The sequence below is a fragment of the Lucilia sericata genome, unplaced genomic scaffold, assembly GCF_015586225.1.
Source record: "Lucilia sericata isolate MDLA Ls3-8-SP2 unplaced genomic scaffold, ASM1558622v1 Contig001683F_arrow, whole genome shotgun sequence".
Lineage (NCBI taxonomy): Eukaryota > Metazoa > Arthropoda > Insecta > Diptera > Calliphoridae > Lucilia > Lucilia sericata.
Genome location: NW_023995593.1, coordinates 72,056 through 94,083, shown reverse-complemented (window position 1 = coordinate 94,083; position 22,028 = coordinate 72,056). Strand labels below are relative to the sequence as shown.

Sequence of the window (22,028 nt, the reverse complement as noted above, 5' to 3'; positions counted from 1 at the left end):
TGAACTAGAACTGAACTACTGAACTAGAACTGAACTAGAACTGAACTAGAACTGAACTAGAACTGAACTAGAACTGAACAAGAACTGAACTAGAACTGAACTAGAACTGACCAAGAACTAAACTAGAACTAAACTAGAACTGAACTAGAACTGAACTAGAACTAGACCTGAACTTTTTTAGAACTTTTTGTTCCAGAGACCAGATTATACTTAATTCTGGCCAAATGGCGTTATAATGACCTTTTTCCCATTAATTTCAACTTTTTCTTTTTGTTTAAAAAGTCGAATTTTTTGCTAAAAAAAAAGTAGATTAAGTTTTTTATAACTCGTTCTGTCATCGTCTTTGACTACAGTTATTCCCAAACATTATAGAACTGGTTTCAGAAGCAATATCGAAACCAAAAATATTCCACAAAACCAATTCAAACATTTTGAACAAAATTTTTTTAAAGAAATTTAATTTTCTCTACATTTTTATCATAATATAACTTTATATATGGTTGTATCATGCATTTTTGATATATTTTTTAATTAATTTCCAATCCCGACACACACATTTAAAAATAACAGTGTTAAAACAGTTTAGCAGTCACAATAACGTTTAAACACCAACTACCCTTATATACAACCCTGAACAAAAACAAACACACAAACGGTAAACACATGTTTATTTATAAACAAAGAACAGCTGTTTGTAGAAAGAAAAGAAAAACAAAACAGCTGAAGAGTAAAAAAAAAATGCGGTAAAAGTTGTTCAACAGTCGGCAAAAACATCCAAGTTTTATAAATAAAGAAGAAAATATTAACAAATTATAAAAATTAATTAAAATTATGTTACAACCCTCCAAACAACAAGTTTTACGTTTGTACAAACATTTAATACGTTACGGCAATCAATTGCAATTGACAGATAAATCCTATTTCTTGGGCAGAGTACGCAGAGAGTTTAGGGAAAATAGTAAAGAAACAGAATTACATAAAATTGAATTTAACTTTAAGGTAAGAGGAAGAAAGAGGAACGAACAACATAAAAATAATAATAATTAATGTTCTAAATTTGATATTTTACAGAGAGGAGAAACTTTATTGCGTAAAGGCCGTATTTTGTAGTAGAAGAACAACAACAAAACATGATTTCCTGGCTGTCTAGTTTAGCAAAACAACATCTAAGTTGGATTGTCAACACCACAAAACCTATAAGTTGTAGATTCCTAACAAATACCTTCATCTTAAACTCCAAACAGCAACAACTAGACTATTCACGTTATCCCAAACTAAATGAAGAAGAACTAGAAGAACACTTTACTCGAGGCAGTGGTCCCGGAGGACAAGCTGTTAATAAAACTTCTAATTGTGTGCTTCTACGTCATATACCCACAAATATTTTAGTTAAATGTCATACACATCGTTTAGCCTCCCGTAATAGGATAGAGGCTAGAAAAATTCTTTTAGAGAAACTAGATGTCCATTACAATGGTGAACATTCTATACAGGCTCAACTAAAGGCTTTGGAAAATAAAAAATCCAATGAACGTAAACGACGACAAAATAAATTGCAAGAAATGAAACAAAAATGGAAGGAACGTGAAGAGCAAGAGAAAGTAATGGAAGATAAGAAAAATAAGGAATAAATTTTCCAAAAAAATACTTTTGTTATTGTTTTCTTTTATTTTTTCTTTTTTTATTATTTCTCTTTAACTTACCAGGAAGAAAAATCACCAAAACCTGCTTTAGATGAAGCTTTCTTTCTTATGGGTCCCGCCGCTAAAGAAGTAGCGGCTGTTGTATCCTCTTTAATGGTTTGTTTTAGTGCTTGTATATTTAAATATTTACCCACACCTTCACGATACACTTTTAAAGGTTCTTTTAGGCGTTTCTGTTTCTTTTCTTCATTAATTTCTTGTTTTTGTTTTTCCACTTCTTCCGCTCTTTCCTTAATCAATTGTTCTTCGGCTTCTTTGAAAGGATCTACAAATACTTGTGCTGACTCTATGATTATATCCTCAATGGGACGATCTTTATTATCTACTTCTATTTGTTCCATTTTTTGTAGGGTATCTAGTCCGCCTACCAGTTTGCCAAATATGGTGTGTTTGCCATCCAAGTGTTTGCAGGAGCGATAGGTAATGAAGCTGCAAAAATTGAAAAAAAATAAATTTCAAAATTTTCTTGAACACAGAAAAAAAACTACAGCCGATTTTAGTTTTCCTATATAAAAATCGATTTTTTGTGGGAAATATGAGTGATCACAGATATTCACTATTTTCTTGATTAGAGCGTTATTTAAGAAACTATAGCCGATTTTAGTTTTCCTATATAAAAATCGATTTTAAGTGGGAAATGTAAGTGATCACAGATTTTCACTATTTTCTTGATTAGAGCGATATTAAAGAAACTACAGCCGATTTTAGTTTTTCTATATAAAAATCGATTTTTAGCGGGAAATATGAGTGATCACAGATTTTCACTAATTTCTTGATTAGAGCGATATTAAAGAAACTACAGCCGATTTTAGTTTTCCTATATAAAAATCGATTTTTTGTGGGAAATATGAGTGATCACAGATTTTCACTATTTTCTTGATTAGAGCGTTATTTAAGAAACTACAGCCGATTTTAGTTTTCCCATATAAAAATCGATTTTTAGTGGGAAATATGAGTGATCACAGATTTTCACTATTTTCTTGATTAGAGCCTTGTAAACGAAACTACAGCCGATTTTAGTTTTCCTATATAAAAATCGATTTTTAGTGGGAAATATGAGTGATCACAGATTTTCACTATTTTCTTGGTTAGAGCGTTATTTAAGAAACTACAGCCGATTTTAGTTTTCCCATATAAAAATCGATTTTTAGTGGGAAATATGAGTGATCACAGATTTTCAGTATTTTCTTGATTAGAGCGTTATTTAAAAAACTACAGCCGATTTTAGTTTTCTCATATAAAAATCGATTTTTAGTGGGAAATATCAGTGATCACAGATTTTCACTATTTTCTTGATTAGAGCGATATTTAAAAAACAACAGCCGATTTTAGTTTTCCCATATAAAAATCGATGATTAGTGGGAAATATGAGTGATCACAGATTTTCACTATTTTCTTGATTAGAGCGTTAATAAAGAAACTACAGCCGATTTTAGTTTTCTCATATAAAAATCGATTTTTAGTGGGAAATATAAGTGATCACAGATTTTCACTATTTTCTTGATTAGAGCGATATTAAAGAAACTACAGCCGATTTTAGTTTTCCTATATAAAAATCGATTTTTAGTGGGAAATATGAGTGATCACAGATTTTCACTATTTTCTTGATTAGAGCGTTATTTAAGAAACTACAGCCGATTTTAGTTTTCCTATATAAAAATGGATTTTTAGTGGGAAATATGAGTGATCACAGATTTTCACTATTTTCTTGATTAGAGCGTTATTTAAGAAACTACAGCCGATTTTAATCTTCTCATATAAAAATCGATTTTTAGTGGGAGATATAAGTGATCACAGATTTTCACTATTTTCTTGATTAGAGCGATATAAAGAAACTACAGCCGATTTTAGTTTTCCTATATAAAAATCGATTTTTAGCGGGAAATATGAGTGATCACAGATTTTCACTATTTTCTTGATTAGACCGTTAATAGAGAAACTACAGCCGATTTTAGTTTTCCTATATAAAAATCGATTTTTAGCGGGAAATATGAGTGATCACAGATTTTTACTATTTTCTTAATTAGAGCGTTAATAAAGAAACTACAGCCGATTTTAGCTTTCCTATATAAAAATCGATTTTTAGTAGGAAATATAAGTGATCACAGATTTTCACTATTTTCTTGTTTAGAGCCTTATTAAAGAAACTACAGCCGATTTTAGTTTTCTCATATAAAAATCGATTTTTTGTGGGAAATATGAGTGATCACAGATTTTCACTATTTTCTTGATTAGAGCGTTATTTAAGAAACTACAGCCGATTTTAGTTTTCCCATATAAAAATCGATTTTTAGTGGGAAATATGAGTGATCACAGATTTTCACTATTTTCTTGATTAGAGCCTTGTAAACGAAACTACAGCCGATTTTAGTTTTCCTATATAAAAATCGATTTTTAGTGGGAAATATGAGTGATCACAGATTTTCACTATTTTCTTGATTAGAGCCTTATTAACGAAACTACAGCCGATTTTAGTTTTCCTATATAAAAATCGATTTTTAGTGGAAAATATGAGTGATCACAGATTTTCACCATTTTCTTGATTAGAGCGTTAATAGAGAAACTACAGCCGATTTTAGTTTTCTCATATAAAAATCGATTTTTAGTGGGAAATATCAGTGATCACAGATTTTCACTATTTTCTTGATTAGAGCGATATTTAAAAAACAACAGCCGATTTTAGTTTTCCCATATAAAAATCGATGATTAGTGGGAAATATGAGTGATCACAGATTTTCACTATTTTCTTGATTAGAGCGTTAATAAAGAAACTACAGCCGATTTTAGTTTTCTCATATAAAAATCGATTTTTAGTGGGAAATATAAGTGATCACAGATTTTCACTATTTTCTTGATTAGAGCGATATTAAAGAAACTACAGCCGATTTTAGTTTTCCTATATAAAAATCGATTTTTAGTGGGAAATATGAGTGATCACAGATTTTCACTATTTTCTTGGTTAGAGCGTTATTTAAGAAACTACAGCCGATTTTAGTTTTCCCATATAAAAATCGATTTTTAGTGGGAAATATGAGTGATCACAGATTTTCAGTATTTTCTTGATTAGAGCGTTATTTAAAAAACTACAGCCGATTTTAGTTTTCTCATATAAAAATCGATTTTTAGTGGGAAATATCAGTGATCACAGATTTTCACTATTTTCTTGATTAGAGCGATATTTAAAAAACAACAGCCGATTTTAGTTTTCCCATATAAAAATCGATGATTAGTGGGAAATATGAGTGATCACAGATTTTCACTATTTTCTTGATTAGAGCGTTAATAAAGAAACTACAGCCGATTTTAGTTTTCTCATATAAAAATCGATTTTTAGTGGGAAATATAAGTGATCACAGATTTTCACTATTTTCTTGATTAGAGCGATATTAAAGAAACTACAGCCGATTTTAGTTTTCCTATATAAAAATCGATTTTTAGTGGGAAATATGAGTGATCACAGATTTTCACTATTTTCTTGATTAGAGCGTTATTTAAGAAACTACAGCCGATTTTAGTTTTCCTATATAAAAATGGATTTTTAGTGGGAAATATGAGTGATCACAGATTTTCACTATTTTCTTGATTAGAGCGTTATTTAAGAAACTACAGCCGATTTTAATCTTCTCATATAAAAATCGATTTTTAGTGGGAGATATAAGTGATCACAGATTTTCACTATTTTCTTGATTAGAGCGATATAAAGAAACTACAGCCGATTTTAGTTTTCCTATATAAAAATCGATTTTTAGCGGGAAATATGAGTGATCACAGATTTTCACTATTTTCTTGATTAGACCGTTAATAGAGAAACTACAGCCGATTTTAGTTTTCCTATATAAAAATCGATTTTTAGCGGGAAATATGAGTGATCACAGATTTTTACTATTTTCTTAATTAGAGCGTTAATAAAGAAACTACAGCCGATTTTAGCTTTCCTATATAAAAATCGATTTTTAGTAGGAAATATAAGTGATCACAGATTTTCACTATTTTCTTGTTTAGAGCCTTATTAAAGAAACTACAGCCGATTTTAGTTTTCTCATATAAAAATCGATTTTTAGTGGGAAATATGAGTGATCACAGATTTTCACCATTTTCTTGATTAGAGCGTTAATAGAGAAACTACAGCCGATTTTAGTTTTCTCATATAAAAATCGATTTTTAGTGGGAAATATCAGTGATCACAGATTTTCACTATTTTCTTGATTAGAGCGATATTTAAAAAACAACAGCCGATTTTAGTTTTCCCCTATAAAAATCGATGATTAGTGGGAAATATGAGTGATCACAGATTTTCAATATTTTCTTGATTAGAGCGTTAATAAAGAAACTACAGCCGATTTTAGTTTTCTCATATAAAAATCGATTTTTAGTGGGAAATATAAGTGACTAAGACTATTTTCTTGATTAGAGCGATATTAAAGAAACTACAGCCGATTTTAGTTTTCTCATATAAAAATCGATTTTTAGTGGGAAATATAAGTGATCACAGATTTTCACTATTTTCTTGATTAGAGCGATATTAAAGAAACTACAGCCGATTTTAGTTTTCCTATATAAAAATCGATTTTTTGTGGGAAATATGAGTGATCACAGATTTCCACTATTTTCTTGATTAGAGCGTTATTTAACAAACTACAGCCGATTTTAGTTTTCCTATATAAAAATCGATTATTAGTGGGAAATATGAGTGGTCACAGATTTTCACTATTTTCTTGATTAGAGCGATATTGAAGAATCCCACTAAAAATCGATTTTTAGTGGGAAATATGAGTGATCACATATTTTCACTATTTTCTTGATTAGAGAAACTACAGCCGATTTTAATTTTCTCATATAAAAATCGATTTTTAGTGGGAAATATGAGTGATCACAGATTTTCTCTATTTTCTTGATTAGAGCGATATTGAAGAAACTACAGCCGATTTTAGTTTTCCTATATAAAAATCGATTTTTAGTGGGAAATATGAGTTATCACAGATTTTCACTATTTTCTTGATTAGAGCGTTAATAAAGAAACTACAGCCGATTTTAGTTTTCCTATATAAAAATTGATTTTTAGTGGGAAATATGGGTGATCACAGATTTTTAATATTTTCTTGATTAGAGCGTTAATAAGTAACTACAGCCGATTTTAGTTTTCTCATATAAAAATATGAGTTATCGCAGATTTTCCCTATTTTGTTGATATTGGCATGTTCGAAAACTCGTACTTAAGTTCGAATAAATTTAAAGCTAATTTTATACATTTTCCATTTTCGAACTTAAATATTTTGAATATTCAAAACTTAGGTATTGTACTGCTTTTAAGCTTATTATACGAAATAGTAGATATTGTGACCTTTGAAATAGTTTACCGCAAGTTTATGAAATAGTTTACCGCAAAAAAAGTTACAATATTTCTCCACTTACAATTGTGATCCATTTGTATTGGGCCCCGAATTAGCCATAGAAAGCATGCCACGTCCCGTATGACTCAAATTTGGTTTAAATTCATCTTCGAACTTTTTACCCCAAACTGATTGGCCACCTGTACCAGTGCCAGTAGGATCACCACCTTGTATCTAACACAAACAAATAAAAAAAATAAAAAAACATTTTGTTTAAAAGAACACACAACAATTAAAAAGAAAAGAATTTAAAAAAATATCTTACCATAAAATTCCTTATAGAACGATGAAACTTCGTGCCCGTGTAATAACCATCCGAGCAGTGACGCAGAAAATTATCACAAGTCTTTGGAACCTGATCACAGTATAGCTCAAAGTTTAAAGGACCCAAATTGGTGGTGAGACGTACATAACCCTTCTTTTTAACACGTTCATATTTTACTAAATCTTCCTCTATAATAGCGGCCTCATGATTGTAGACTGGAGCCAAGGCGGTAGAAGTAAAACTGGCCGCTACTGCTCCGGTAGAATAATGAGCCGCATTAAATTTGTCAGCCATTTGTTTAGAGGTAGAAGGTTTCTCTTCGGCCGGTTTATAATCCTTTTCCAATTGAGCCAAAGTTTCTTTTGTTTCTAAATTCATGGTTTTAATTTTCTTACTAGGATCTTTTAGCTCTAATTCTTCTTCCTCGGTTAGCACTCTTAAATTTTTGCGCACATGATGAAATTTTGAAATATCAAACTTTTCCAATTTTTGAGGATCTTGTATGGTTATGAGGTCCTTTCTTAAAAAGGGAGTATCATCTACCAAATCCTTCCAATTTTTTGCTTTAATATTCAATTGTTCTATGGCCTCCCAACAGAAAACATTACCCGTAGTAGCCACCGCCACGATATGGGAATTTTTGGTAAATGGTTTAAATAAGGCAGGGCAATGGTATTCATCATCGGAATTTTTAAAGAAATTAAGTTTAATCAACTTTTTAACATCCAGCGGTTTGCCGGTTACCGGATTCACTTTATATTTCTTGAGAAAATTGTGAATAGCCTCCAATTCAAAGACATTGCCATCCAGATCACTATAGGGAGTCTCAAAAGGTACTAGGCTTATGCAGCAGCAATCAAACGGTAAACGTTTAAATTTGATATGTTCATTTTCGGCCGATTCATATTTTTTACCACCATACAATTCCGACCATTCGGTGTAAGTCAAATACCTGAAAATTATTTGATTTTAGTGGATAAATTTTGAAGAATTTTTGTAAAAATCTTTCCTGAACTTACATTTTATCTTTTTGATGTTGTCGTTTACCCATTTTCGTTAATTTATAGTGTTAAAAATTAAATTTTTTGTTAAAAGTCTGAAAATATTAAAAGGTGTTTGTTTATCTTTTGTAAGATGCTTCTTCTTTTAATTAAGCTGTTTATACAATTGCAAATGATTGACAGCAAACTTAGTTGTTAATTTTAGTATTAAACAAGAAAGAGCAGTGACTCCTCAACTGTAGATAAATATTTCAGCAAATTTTAATGAAAAATGCAATTTTTATAATAATACAAATTAAATTGAAGCAAACATATAAGATAGATAGATAGATAGATAGATAGATAGATAGATAGATAGATAGATAGATAGATAGATAGATAGATAGAAAGATAGATAGATAGATAGATAGATAGATAGATAGATAGATAGATAGATAGATAGATAGATAGATAGATAGATAGATAGATAGATAGATAGATAGATAGATAGATAGATAGATAGATAGATAGATAGATAGATAGATAGATAGATAGATAGATAGATAGTAGATAGATAGATAGATAGATAGATAGATAGATAGATAGATAGATAGATAGATAGATAGATAGATAGATAGATAGATAGATAGATAGATAGATAGATAGATAGATAGATAGATAGATAGATAGATAGATAGATAGATAGATAGATAGATAGATAGATAGATAGATAGATAGATAGATAGATAGATAGATAGATAGATAGATAGATAGATAGATAGATAGATAGATAGATAGATAGATAGATAGATAGATAGATAGATAGATAGATAGATAGATAGATAGATAGATAGATAGATAGATAGATAGATAGATAGATAGATAGATAGATAGATAGATAGATAGATAGATAGATAGATAGATAGATAGATAGATAGATAGATAGATAGATAGATAGCGAGATAGCTAATACAGAGACTTGACTTAAAAACAAACTCTTGTAAGTTCCAAATGTTCAAAAAATCGAATGATTGAAATGTCAAGTTCTTACTACTAAGTAAAACTACTTTATAGACATAAATATAGTTATACCAAATCCCTCTTAAACTCTAAAATTAAAATAACCCATAAACTCTAAAAAAAATCCTTTAACAATTCAATTTATCTCAATTTATTGTTAAAGAAAAATTACTACAATCGTACAGAAATTTGTAGCCATTCAAAAAACACAAGCAAAACATTTGTAAAAACCACTTCGTGATTTGAATCCATTAAATTGCCAGCAATTTTCTAACACTACTATTTTTCCAATACTCCCCCTACAAAAACTTTATAGATTTCCAGACAAACAATTGTAAAAGGCAAATTTGTTGTTATTGTAATTTTTAAAACACCCATTCAAAATACTAGAATCAAAAATTGTACTTTAACCAGAACCAGCAGCAGCAGTCTTAATAGTTCCATAATACAAAAACTCAGCAGCAGTTTGTCAAATGTAAACGTTCCTGACAGTAGCAGGAATTTTTATTTTAACATTGTCGGCAAGAATGTAGAAAGAACTTCTACGCATTTCAAATTTTAAAATTGGACTACCAGAACCACACAAGATTCTGATTTAGTTTCGAGTGTTTCTTGGTAAATAGTTGATCTTGTTGTTATTATTATTGTTGCTGTTGTATAACCGACGACTACTGTTGCAGATGTTGTGTCTGTTGTGCGGCTGTCTTAATGGTCCAAGCAATTTGTCAGTCGTTAAAGGCAGTCACTCACAATCAAAGCAAAGTCATGGTAAAATACCTCCGAAGTGGAAAAAGTAGATTGAATATTTTACTTTTTTTATATTTAACGGAAAAAGAACTCAACAGGAACAGTGGGCAAATAAAGTTTGTTTTTATAATATTTTCAGGATTAAGGTATATAGTAGCTTCTGGATTTATTTTGTTCTAGAATAAAGTCTAAGCTATAATCTAGTCAATAGTCTAGTCTATATTCTAGTCTATAATCTAGTCAATAGTCTAGTCTATATTCTAGTCTATAATCTAGTCTATAGTCTAGTCTATAGTCTAGTCTATAGTCTAGTCTATAGTCTAGTCTATAGTCTAGTCTATAGTCTAGTCTATAGTCTAGTCTATAGTCTAGTCTATAGTCTAGTCTATAGTCTAGTCTATAGTCTAGTCTATAGTCTAGTCTATAGTCTAGTCTATAGTCTAGTCTATAGTCTAGTCTATAGTCTAGTCTATAGTCTATAGTCTAGTCTATAGTCTAGTCTATAGTCTAGTCTATAGTCTAGTCTATAGTCTAGTCTATAGTCTAGTCTATAGTCTAGTCTATAGTCTAGTCTATAGTCTAGTCTATAGTCTAGTCTATAGTCTAGTCTATAGTCTAGTCTATAGTCTAGTCTATAGTCTAGTCTATAGTCTAGTCTATAGTCTAGTCTATAGTCTAGTCTATAGTCTAGTCTATAGTCTAGTCTATAGTCTAGTCTATAGTCTAGTCTATAGTCTAGTCTATAGTCTAGTCTATAGTCTAGTCTATAGTCTAGTCTATAGTCTAGTCTATAGTCTAGTCTATAGTCTAGTCTATAGTCTAGTCTATAGTCTAGTCTATAGTCTAGTCTATAGTCTAGTCTATAGTCTAGTCTATAGTCTAGTCTATAGTCTAGTCTATAGTCTAGTCTATAGTCTAGTCTATAGTCTAGTCTATAGTCTAGTCTATAGTCTAGTCTATAGTCTAGTCTATAGTCTAGTCTATAGTCTAGTCTATAGTCTAGTCTATAGTCTAGTCTATAGTCTAGTCTATAGTCTAGTCTATAGTCTAGTCTATAGTCTAGTCTATAGTCTAGTCTATAGTCTAGTCTATAGTCTAGTCTATAGTCTAGTCTATAGTCTAGTCTATAGTCTAGTCTATAGTCTAGTCTATAGTCTAGTCTATAGTCTAGTCTATAGTCTAGTCTATAGTCTAGTCTATAGTCTAGTCTATAGTCTAGTCTATAGTCTAGTCTATAGTCTAGTCTATAGTCTAGTCTATAGTCTAGTCTATAGTCTAGCTATAGTCTAGTCTATAGTCTAGTCTATAGTCTAGTCTATAGTCTAGTCTATAGTCTAGTCTATAGTCTAGTCTATCTGTCATAGTCTAGTTATGTCTAGTCTATAGTCTAGTCTATAGTCTAGTCTATAGTCTAGTCTATAGTCTAGTCTATAGTCTAGTCTATAGTCTAGTCTATAGTCTAGTCTATAGTCTAGTCTATAGTCTAGTCTATAGTCTAGTCTATAGTCTAGTCTATAGTCTATAGTCTAGTCTATAGTCTAGTTCTATAGTCTAGTCTTAGTCTATAGTCTAGTCTAGTCTAGTCTAGTCTAGTCTAGTCTATAGTCTATCTAGTCTAGTCTATAGTTAGTCTAGTCTATAGTCTAGTCTAGGCTTTATAGTCTAGTCTAGTCTATAGTCTAGTCTAGTTCTATAGTCTAGTCTATAGTCTAGTCTATAGTTTAGTCTATAGTCTAGTCTAGTCTATAGTCTAGTCTATAGTCTTAGTCTATAGTCTAGTCTATAGTCTAGTCTATAGTCTAGTCTATAGTCTGTCTATAGTCTAGTCTATAGTCTAGTCTATAGTCTAGTCTATAGTCTAGTCTATAGTCTAGTCTATAGTCTAGTCTATAGTCTAGTCTATAGTCTAGTCTATAAGCTAGTCTATAGTCTAGTCTATAGTCTAGTCTATAGTCTAGTCTCTAGTATAGTCTATAGTCTAGTCTATAGTCTAGTCTATAGTCTAGTCTATAGTCTCGTCTATAGTCTAGTCTATAGTCTAGTCTATAGTCTAGTCTATAGTCTAGTCTATAGTCTAGTCTATAGTCTAGTCTATAGTCTAGTCTATAGTCTATAGACTAGACTATAGTCTAGTCTATAGTCTAGTCTATAGTCTAGTCTATAGTCTATAGTCTAGTCTATAGTCTAGTCTATAGTCTAGTCTATAGTCTAGTCTATAGTCTAGTCTATAGTCTAGTCTATAGTCTAGTCTATAGTCTAGTCTATAGTCTAGTCTATAGTCTAGTCTATAGTCTAGTCTATAGTCTAGTCTATAGTCTAGTCTATAGTCTAGTCTATAGTCTAGTCTATAGTCTAGTCTATAGTCTAGTCTATAGTCTAGTCTATAGTCTAGTCTATAGTCTAGTCTATAGTCTAGTCTATAGTTCTAGTCTATAGTCTAGTCTATAGTCTAGTCTATAGTCTAGTCTATAGTCTAGTCTATAGTCTAGTCTATAGTCTAGTCTATAGTCTAGTCTATAGTCTAGTCTATAGTCTAGTCTATAGTCTAGTCTATAGTCTAGTCTAGTCTAGTCTATAGTCTAGTCTATAGTCTAGTCTATAGTCTAGTCTATAGTCTAGTCTAGTCTATAGTCTAGTCTAGTCTAGTCCATAGTCTAGTCTATAGTCTAGTCTATAGTCTAGTCTATAGTCTAGTCTATAGTCTAGTCTATAGCCTAGTTTATAGTCTAATCTATAGTCTAGTCTATAGTCTAGTCTATAGTCTAGTCTATAGTCTAGTCTATAGTCTAGTCTATAGTCTAGTCTATAGTCTAGTCTATAGTCTACCCTATAGTCGAGTCTATAGTTCAGTTTATAGTATAGTCTAGTCTATAGTCTTGTCTATACTATAGTATAGTTTGGACTTTAGTGATGTCTATTGTCTGGACTAAAGTCACGTTTTAAGTCTGTAGTCTTGACTGGTCTATAATCCTAACTGTGATCTTGTCAATTCCACTGTATTTCAAAACAAAAATCCTACCATGGGACATTCATTTCAATACGCTGTTCAAATGTAAAAAATCATTTAAAATTACAAAAAAGAAAAATTTGTTCTGGGTGTTCATTTTGAAGGGGGCATTTATAGCGCGGCCTTTAGTGATTTTAAAACAAACAGAAGCCTAAAACAACACAAACTACTACTACAGATCAAGAAAGAGCCTTATAAGAAACAGCCAAGCAGCGAACCAAATGTAGCAGTACAGTGAGTGAGTAACAAACATTCCATGATGGATTGTTTAATTGTTGGCATGTGGAGCATGGTTACATATTGTGAGGTCTTAAATATCACGCACTCACGAATATAAAAACAAAACTGGACATGAAAAGCTACAAAGAAAACAACAGCAACAAAAACAACTAGGATTAAACAAATACAACAAATGTCAAATGGAAAAACTAACATCATTTGTAATGGACTCTGGGAAAAATTTCTTCAAAATCATTTTCATTTCTGTAAGGTTTTTTTGCAGGCTCTTTTAAATGATTTAATGATCATGATTAGCTATGAATACGATTTTTCAAAATGAGAATATGTTTCCTGCAAGATCGATCTCACTTCTTCTGCTCCCTCTCTGGTTCATTTAAGTGTCATTTCATAAATAAATAATTGTGTCCTCTTATGGTGAGACTGGCGCATGCGTAGAAAAAATATGATCATTGATTATGTTACGATATCTTTGGTTAGTCACAGTCATGGTGTGACCATAAGATCTAGTCACCAAGTACAAACGAAACAAAAAAAATAAGAAACAATCATAAATAATAGAAAAACAAATAAAATGTCTTGTTCTTAGTTAACGGCCAACAAAATGTTTGAAGAAACACAAAGATGTTTAATACCCAACACAAGTGTGAGATAAACCCAAATATAGAGGAATGAAATACAAAAACTAAGGAAAACAGCGGAGACAATATATTTTAACAAATCGTCTAACCAAGGAAGATTCTTATCCTCCTCATCTATGGAATGAGTGCAGTTCACAAATAAGAAAAAGACACTTTTGAATTCCTACAACATGTTTTGTTACAGATCGATTTTTCATTCCTTCATACGAGGAGTACATACTACATGCAACAACATGTTAGTATGTTGTTTCTATTTCTGTTTATGATTTGGGTCATTTAAAAGAAATTGATTCACATCTCCAGCCGTCCGTCCTTCCAGCCAGCCAGCTAACCAACCTGGACTGTTACTATCATTTCATCTCTTACAACATGAGCAAATTAAATGGCACCTCTTACACCCATAATTTATGACTCGACTTCAAATGTAGTTTGAATGAACAAAAAAATTGTTTTTTCATTTTTTCAAAACTGATTTTTATCTAAAGATATGGTTACGATTTATATTGCGGACATATGGCACAAATACATGTTTTTTGGTATACAAAAACGTAATGATATGTATAAATTCCTAAAAAGCAGGAAATAGGGTGGAAATCATAGAAAAACAAGCAATACGTTATAGTTCTCTATAAAATCCGACAGACAGTTTTTGACTTCAACTTAGGATATCGCAGAAACATTCTGACAAATATTTGATTGAAATCAGGAAAATGTAATTCTGTGACAAACGTTGTCGAACAATCACAGGTTTGCGACAAGGATCCTAATCCTGTGATAATTTAATAAGAATTCGGTCTACACATAGACAAGATGAAAACTTGTTTGTAGACAAGAACTAGACAATAGACTAGACTATTTATAGGCGAGACTATGCACTGGGACTACGCTAGACTAGACTTTAGACTATAAACTAGACTATAGACTAGACTATAGACTAGACTATAGACTAGACTATAGACTAGAACCACTAGATTAGGCTATAGACTAGACTATAGACTAGACTATAAACTAGACTATAGACATAGACTATAGACTAAACTATAGACTAGACTATAGACTAGACTATAGACTAGAATATAGACTAGACTATAGACTAGACTATAGGACTAGACTATAGACTCCATAGACTAGACTTAGACTAGACTATAGACTAGGACTATAGACTATAGACGATAGACTAGACTATAGACTGACTATAGACTAGACTTATAGACTAGACTATAGACTAGACTATAGACTAACTATAGACTAGACTATAGACTAGACTATAGACTAGACTATAGACTAGACTATAGACTAGACTATAGACTAGACTATAGACTAGACTATAGACTAGACTATAGACTAGACTATACTAGACTATAGACTAGACTATAGACTAGACTATAGACTAGACTATAGACTAGAATATTGACTAGACTATAGACTAGACTACAGACTAGACTATAGACTAGACTATTGACTAGACTATAGACTAGACTATAGACTAGACTATAGACTAGACTATAGACTAGACTATAGACTAGACTATAGACTAGACTATAGACTAGACTATAGACTAGACTATAGACTAGACTATAGACTAGGCTATAGACTGGACTATAGACTGGACTATAGACTAGACTATAGACTAGACTATAGACTAGACTATAGACTAGACTATAGACTAGACTATAGACTAGACTATAGACTAGACTATAGACTAGACTATAGACTAGACTATAGACTAGACTATAGACTAGACTATAGACTAGACTATAGACTAGACTATAGACTAGACTATAGACTAGACTATAGACTAGACTATAGACTAGACTATAGACTAGACTATAGACTAGACTATAGACTAGACTATAGACTAGACTATAGACTAGACTATAGACTAGACTATAGACTAGACTATAGACTAGACTATAGACTAGACTATAGACTAGATATAGACCGACTATAGACTAGACTATAGACTAGACTATAGACTAGACTATAGATTAGACTATAGATTAGACTATAGACTAGACTATAGACTAGACTATAGACTAGACTATAGACTAGACTATAGACTAGACTATAGACTAGACTATAGACTAGACTATAGACTAGACTATAGACTAGACTATAGACTAGACTATAGACTAGACTATAGACTAGACTATAGACTAGACTATAGACTAGACTATAGACTAGACTATAGACTAGACTATAGACTAGACTATAGACTAGACTATAGACTAGACTATAGACTAGACTATAGACTAGACTATAGACTAGACTATAGACTAGACTATAGACTAGACTATAGACTAGACTATAGACTAGACTATAGACTAGACTATAGACTAGACTATAGACTAGACTATAGACTAGACTATAGACTAGACTATAGACTAGACTATAGACTAGACTATAGACTAGACTATAGACTAGACTATAGACTAGACTATAGACTAGACTATAGACTAGACTATAGACTAGACTATAGACTAGACTATAGACTAGACTATAGACTAGACTATAGACTAGACTATAGACTAGACTATAGACTAGACTATAGACTAGACTATAGACTAGACTATAGACTAGACTATAGACTAGACTATAGACTAGACTATAGACTAGACTATAGACTAGACTATAGACTAGACTATAGACTAGACTATAGACTAGACTATAGACTAGACTATAGACTAGACTATAGACTAGACTATAGACTAGACTATAGACTAGACTATAGACTAGACTATAGACTAGACTATAGACTAGACTATAGACTAGACTATAGGCTAGACTATAGACTAGACTATAGACTAGACTATAGACTAGACTATAGACTAGACTATAGACTAGACTATAGACTAGACTATAGACTAGACTATAGACTAGACTATAGACTAGACTATAGACTAGACTATAGACTAGACTATAGACTAGACTATAGACTAGACTATAGGCTAGACTATAGACTAGACTATAGACTAGACTATAGACTAGACTATAGACTAGACTATAGACTAGACTATAGACTAGACTATAGACTAGACTATAGACAAGACTATAGACTAGACTATAGACTAGACTATAGACTAGAGACTATAGACTAGACTATAGACTAGACTATAGACTAGACTATAGACTAGACTATAGACTAGACTAGACTATAGACTAGACTATAGACTAGACTATAGACTAGACTATAGACTAGACTATAGACTAGACTATAGACTAGACTATAGACTTAGACTATAGACTAGACTATAGACTAGACTATAGACTAGACTATAGACTAGACTATAGACTAGACTATAGACTAGACTATAGACTAGACTATAGACTAGACTATAGACTAGACTATAGACTAGACTATAGACTAGACTATAGACTAGACTATAGACTAGACTATAGACTAGACTATAGACTAGACTATAGACTAGACTAGACTATAGACTAGACTATAGACTAGACTATAGACTAGACTAGACTATAGACTAGACTATAGACTAGACTATAGACTAGACTATAGACTAGACTATAGACTAGACTATAGACAAGACTATAGACTAGACTATAGACTAGACTATAGACTAGACTATAGACTAGGCTGTAGTCTAAGCCGACTTACAGACTAGAAAAATAATAAGATAATTAAAATAGCTATACAACAACTAATTAGAAAAAACACTTTTTCAAGTTCTATCTAATTTTGTCAACAATACATCATTTAATTTATCGTAACACTATTTGACATCACGATTTTTGTACTTGTGCAAAGCGGTAAATTTTCTAACAAAAAAAAAAATACCTCAACCAATCAAATTTTAATTAATGTCGTCCGTCGTAGCAAATGTGTTAAAGTCACGTTACAAAAAACTCGTATTTTCGTACCCTCCAACAATGATTTATGTAAAACTGTTAAAAATCTCACAACACAAGACCTACAACCAAAATCCACGCTACTTATTAGCCTACAGTTATATATAAAACAACAACAAAACAAACTTTAAATGTTGCATTGCATTCACTGCCATTGTTGCATACAACATTTGTGAGCCAAAAAAAGCAACTACCTACTTTTTAGTATTTGAAATTACGCCAAGTTATTCGATTGTCAAAGAATAAACGAATGTGGCAAAATAAAGATTAGAAAAACTAAAAACAAAATATTGTGTACATACCTTCTTAGATTGTGCCCCAAAACTGAACAACCAACCAACCAACACACAAGAAGTCACTGCAACGTAAATTGAACATAAATCTGCCTGAACAAATTACGAGTAAAAAACTGAAAAAAAAAGTCTCGTATATTATTTATACTTAATGTAAACTTTGTTAATTTATCATCATTTTGGGTATAACTGCTTTGGCCCCTAGTCTATAATAGGGGAGCCAACAGTTTTGTTCGAAATATTAATAATGAATTAAAATGCTGTTAAACTGGAACAGAAATAAAGGTGAACGAGAACTGAATAGAACTGAAACTGAAGTAGAACTGAACTAGAACTGAACTAGAACTGAAGTAGAACTGAAAGTAGAACTGAAGTAGAACTGAACTAGAACTGAACTAGAACTGAACTAGAACTGAAGTAGAACTGAACTAGAACTGAACTAAAACTGAAAACTGAACAAACTGAACTAGAACTGAACTAGAACTGAACTAGAACTGAACTAGAACTGAACTAGAACTGAAATAGAACTGAACTAGAACTGAACTAGAACTGAACTAGAACTGAACTAGAACTGAACTAGAACTGAACTAGAACTGAACTAGACTGAACTAGAACTGAACTAGAACTGAACTAGAACTGAACTAGAACTGAACTAGAACTAGAACTGAACTAGAACTGAACTAGAACTGAACTAGAACTGAACTAGAACTGAACTAGAACTGAACTAGAACTGAACTAGAACTGAACTAGAACTGAAGAACTGACTAGAACTGAACTAGAACGAACTAGAACTGAACTAGAACTGAACTAGAACTGAACTAGAACTGAACTAGAACTGAACTAGAACTGAACTAGAACTGAACTAGAACTGAACTAGAACTGAACTAGAACTGAACTAGAACTGAACTAGAACTGAACTAGAACTGAACTAGAACTGAACTAGAACTGAACTAGAACTGAACTAGAACTGAACTAGAACTGAACTAGAACTGAACTAGAACTGAACTAGAACTGAACTAGAACTGAACTAGAACTGAACTAGAACTGAACTAGAACTGAACTAGAACTGAACTAGAACTGAACTAGAACTGAACTAGAACGAACTAGAACTGAACTAGAACTGACTGAACTGACTAGAACTGAACTAGAACTGAACTAGAACTCAACTAGAACTCAACTAGAACTGAACTAGAACTGAACTAGAACTGAACTAGAACTGACTAGAACTGAACTAGAACTGAACTAGAACTGAACTAGAACTGGACTAGAACTGAACTAGAACTGAACTAGAACTGAACTAGAACTGAACTAGAACTGAACTAGAACTGAAACTAGAACTGAACTAGAACTGAACTAGAACTGAACTAGAACTGAACTAGAACTGAACTAGAACTGAACAGAACTAGAACTGAACAGAACTAGAACTGAACAGAACTAGAACTGAACCAGAACTGAGCTAGAACTGAACTAAAGTTCTTAGCAATAAGTGAAACACAGCTTTAAAGCTTTTGGCAAAAATGTTGTAGTATTTCGTTGCTATTTATCTTGGATGTGGGACATCGTAAGCAATAGTTCATGCCATCAAAGAACATTGTATTATGGGTTAACAATGATAAACTACATTTAATAAGTCGATTTGTAAATATAGGCCATAAATATTTTATAAGTCAATGATTTGCCTGTAAAATTATTAAACATTTTCCTGTAATTTTTTCAATCCATTTGGTTGGAAACTTCATGTATGCCAAGAGCATATAATGTTATAATGTCGCTTCACATTCACATTTTATTTTTACAGTTTGTATTTGAAAAAGAAAAAAATTGCTATAGCAAATGGAAGTTTTGAGGATGAGTTCGTTTTGCTTTCGCTTTGGCAACAACTTAAGCCAGGCTTTATAGACGACGTCGACGGCACAACAAATTGTTGTCGTCTGTCAGGTGTGGCAGTCAAAGTTTGTTGAAATTTATTAAAATCAATTTGCAATTAGTGCTGAAAAAACATATTGACCATTTTGATCTCGAACCAAAGACAAACGACTGACTGACTTACTAGCTTGTGTTGCTTGTTAAATTTGGCTTAAACTATAAAAAAAGTTACGACTTTGTTTTTTTTTTTTTTTGTCCATTTCACTTTATGATTTGATTTGGTTTGTATTGCATTGAATTACCTATTTCGATTTTTTCCCGTGAGAAATTTACATAGACAATTATTTTTGCTTTGAATTACTTAAAAAGAATTTTATTAATTAAGTTTTACGTTGAACATCATGTTTGAATGGTCTGTAGGAAATATTCGAACATAAACTGAACTTCCCCTTGAATGAACTAGAACTGAACTAGAACTGAACTAGAACGAACTAGAACTGAACTAGAACTGAACTAGAACTGAACTAGAACTGAACTAGAACTGAACTAGAACTGAACTAGAACTGAACTAGAACTGAACTAGAACTGAACTAGAACTGAACTAGAACTGAACTAGAACTGAAACTAGAACTGAACTAGAACTGAACTAGAGCTGAAACTAGAACTGAACTAGAACTGAACTAGAACTGAACTAGAACTGAACTAGAACTGACTAGAACTGAACTAGAACTGAACTAGAACTGAACTAGAAGTGAACTAGAACTTGAACTAGAACTGAACTAGAACTGAACTAGAACTGAACTAGACTGAACTAGAACTGAACTAGAACTGAACTAGAACTGAACTAGAACTGAACTAGAACTGAACTAGAAGTGAACTAGAACTGAACTAGAACTGAACTAGAACTGAACTAGAACTGAACTAGAACTGAACTAGAACTGAACTGAACTAGAACTGAACTGAACTAGAGCTGAACTAGAACTGAACTAGAACTCAACTAGAACTGAATTAGAACTGAACTAGAACTGAACTAGAACTGAACTAGAACTGAACTAGAACTGAACTAGAACTGAACTAGAACTGAACTAGAACTGAACTAGAACTGAACTAGAGCTGAACTAGAACTGAACTAGAGCTGAACTAGAACTGAACTAGAACTGAACTAGAACTGAACTAGAACTGAACTAGAACTGAACTAGAAGTGAACTAGAAGTGAACTAGAATGAACTAGAACTGAACTAGAACTGAACTAGAACTGAACTAGAACTGAACTAGAACTGAACTAGAACTGAACTAGAACTGAACTAACTTTTCCCACTGACTGTCAGACTAAATTTTCTACTGGGTATTTAACAGTCAAATATTTCGTAAAGGATGTAAGGTTCTTTGGCCAAGTAGAGCATTAAAATCTTATTAAAGAAATAAAAAAAAATGGCCAATGTAGCAGCCAACATTCAACATACATATGTGTGTAGCAACATATTTTGTGTCCATTGTATCCATTCAAGTGGGTAATAGTGAATTTTATATTCATAGTTTGGTGTTGAGCGATGTTGATAAAGTTGCTTTCCCTTGCAAATTCAATTTCCGTTTACGCAATAAAAAATAGAGATATGAAATTGCTTATAATTCGCATCATCTACAGACTTGCCCCTTCTTCTCACCTGTTTGTTTCCTTACCATTTATCACTTAGTTTGGTCAAATGGAACGAAATCTTCTTGGCGAACAGTACGCATTTATTTTATTAAGTTGGTAAGTGACTTTTGGTGTCTTGAGATTTAGGAGTAGCATGTATATATGTTTGGAATTTCGCCTTAGTAAGTGGTTCTTAATGATATGTTTGCATAATGACCATTCTTTTGGTCATTTTTCCCCTTGACTACTTTGGAATGGAGTGTTTCTTTTTTTTACTGTTTAAATTGGCTAGGCTGTTAGTAAGAAGTCTTAGTGATTTATAAGGCCTATTAATATGTTAATGCAATTTCATGTATTTGAGTATTACAAACTTAAC

At 31.8% G+C, this 22,028-nt stretch overlaps 3 protein-coding genes across 3 annotated transcripts; 2 read left to right on the top strand and 1 right to left on the bottom strand.

The window, feature by feature from the left end:
• Positions 1-693: 693 nt before the first annotated feature.
• Positions 694-1,121, top strand: LOC119612420 (MIEF1 upstream open reading frame protein). The gene is made up of 2 exons (XM_037968226.1): positions 694-999; positions 1,072-1,121. Exons 1-2 carry the CDS (start codon positions 832-834, stop codon positions 1,108-1,110), a joined length of 207 nt encoding a protein of 68 aa, XP_037824154.1. The 5' UTR covers positions 694-831; the 3' UTR covers positions 1,111-1,121.
• Positions 1,082-1,647, top strand: LOC119612419 (probable peptide chain release factor C12orf65 homolog, mitochondrial). The gene has a single exon (XM_037968225.1). The coding sequence runs from the start codon at positions 1,131-1,133 to the stop codon at positions 1,629-1,631; it is 501 nt and encodes a 166-aa protein (XP_037824153.1). The 5' UTR covers positions 1,082-1,130; the 3' UTR covers positions 1,632-1,647.
• Positions 1,648-1,658: 11 nt separating this feature from the next.
• Positions 1,659-8,519, bottom strand: LOC119612418 (RING-type E3 ubiquitin-protein ligase PPIL2). The gene is made up of 4 exons (XM_037968224.1): positions 8,378-8,519; positions 7,359-8,310; positions 7,116-7,267; positions 1,659-2,132 (listed from the first exon to the last, which is right to left on the bottom strand). The coding sequence occupies exons 1-4, from the start codon at positions 8,407-8,409 to the stop codon at positions 1,700-1,702; spliced, it is 1,569 nt and encodes a 522-aa protein (XP_037824152.1). The 5' UTR covers positions 8,410-8,519; the 3' UTR covers positions 1,659-1,699.
• Between the last annotated feature and the right edge of the window lie 13,509 nt (positions 8,520-22,028).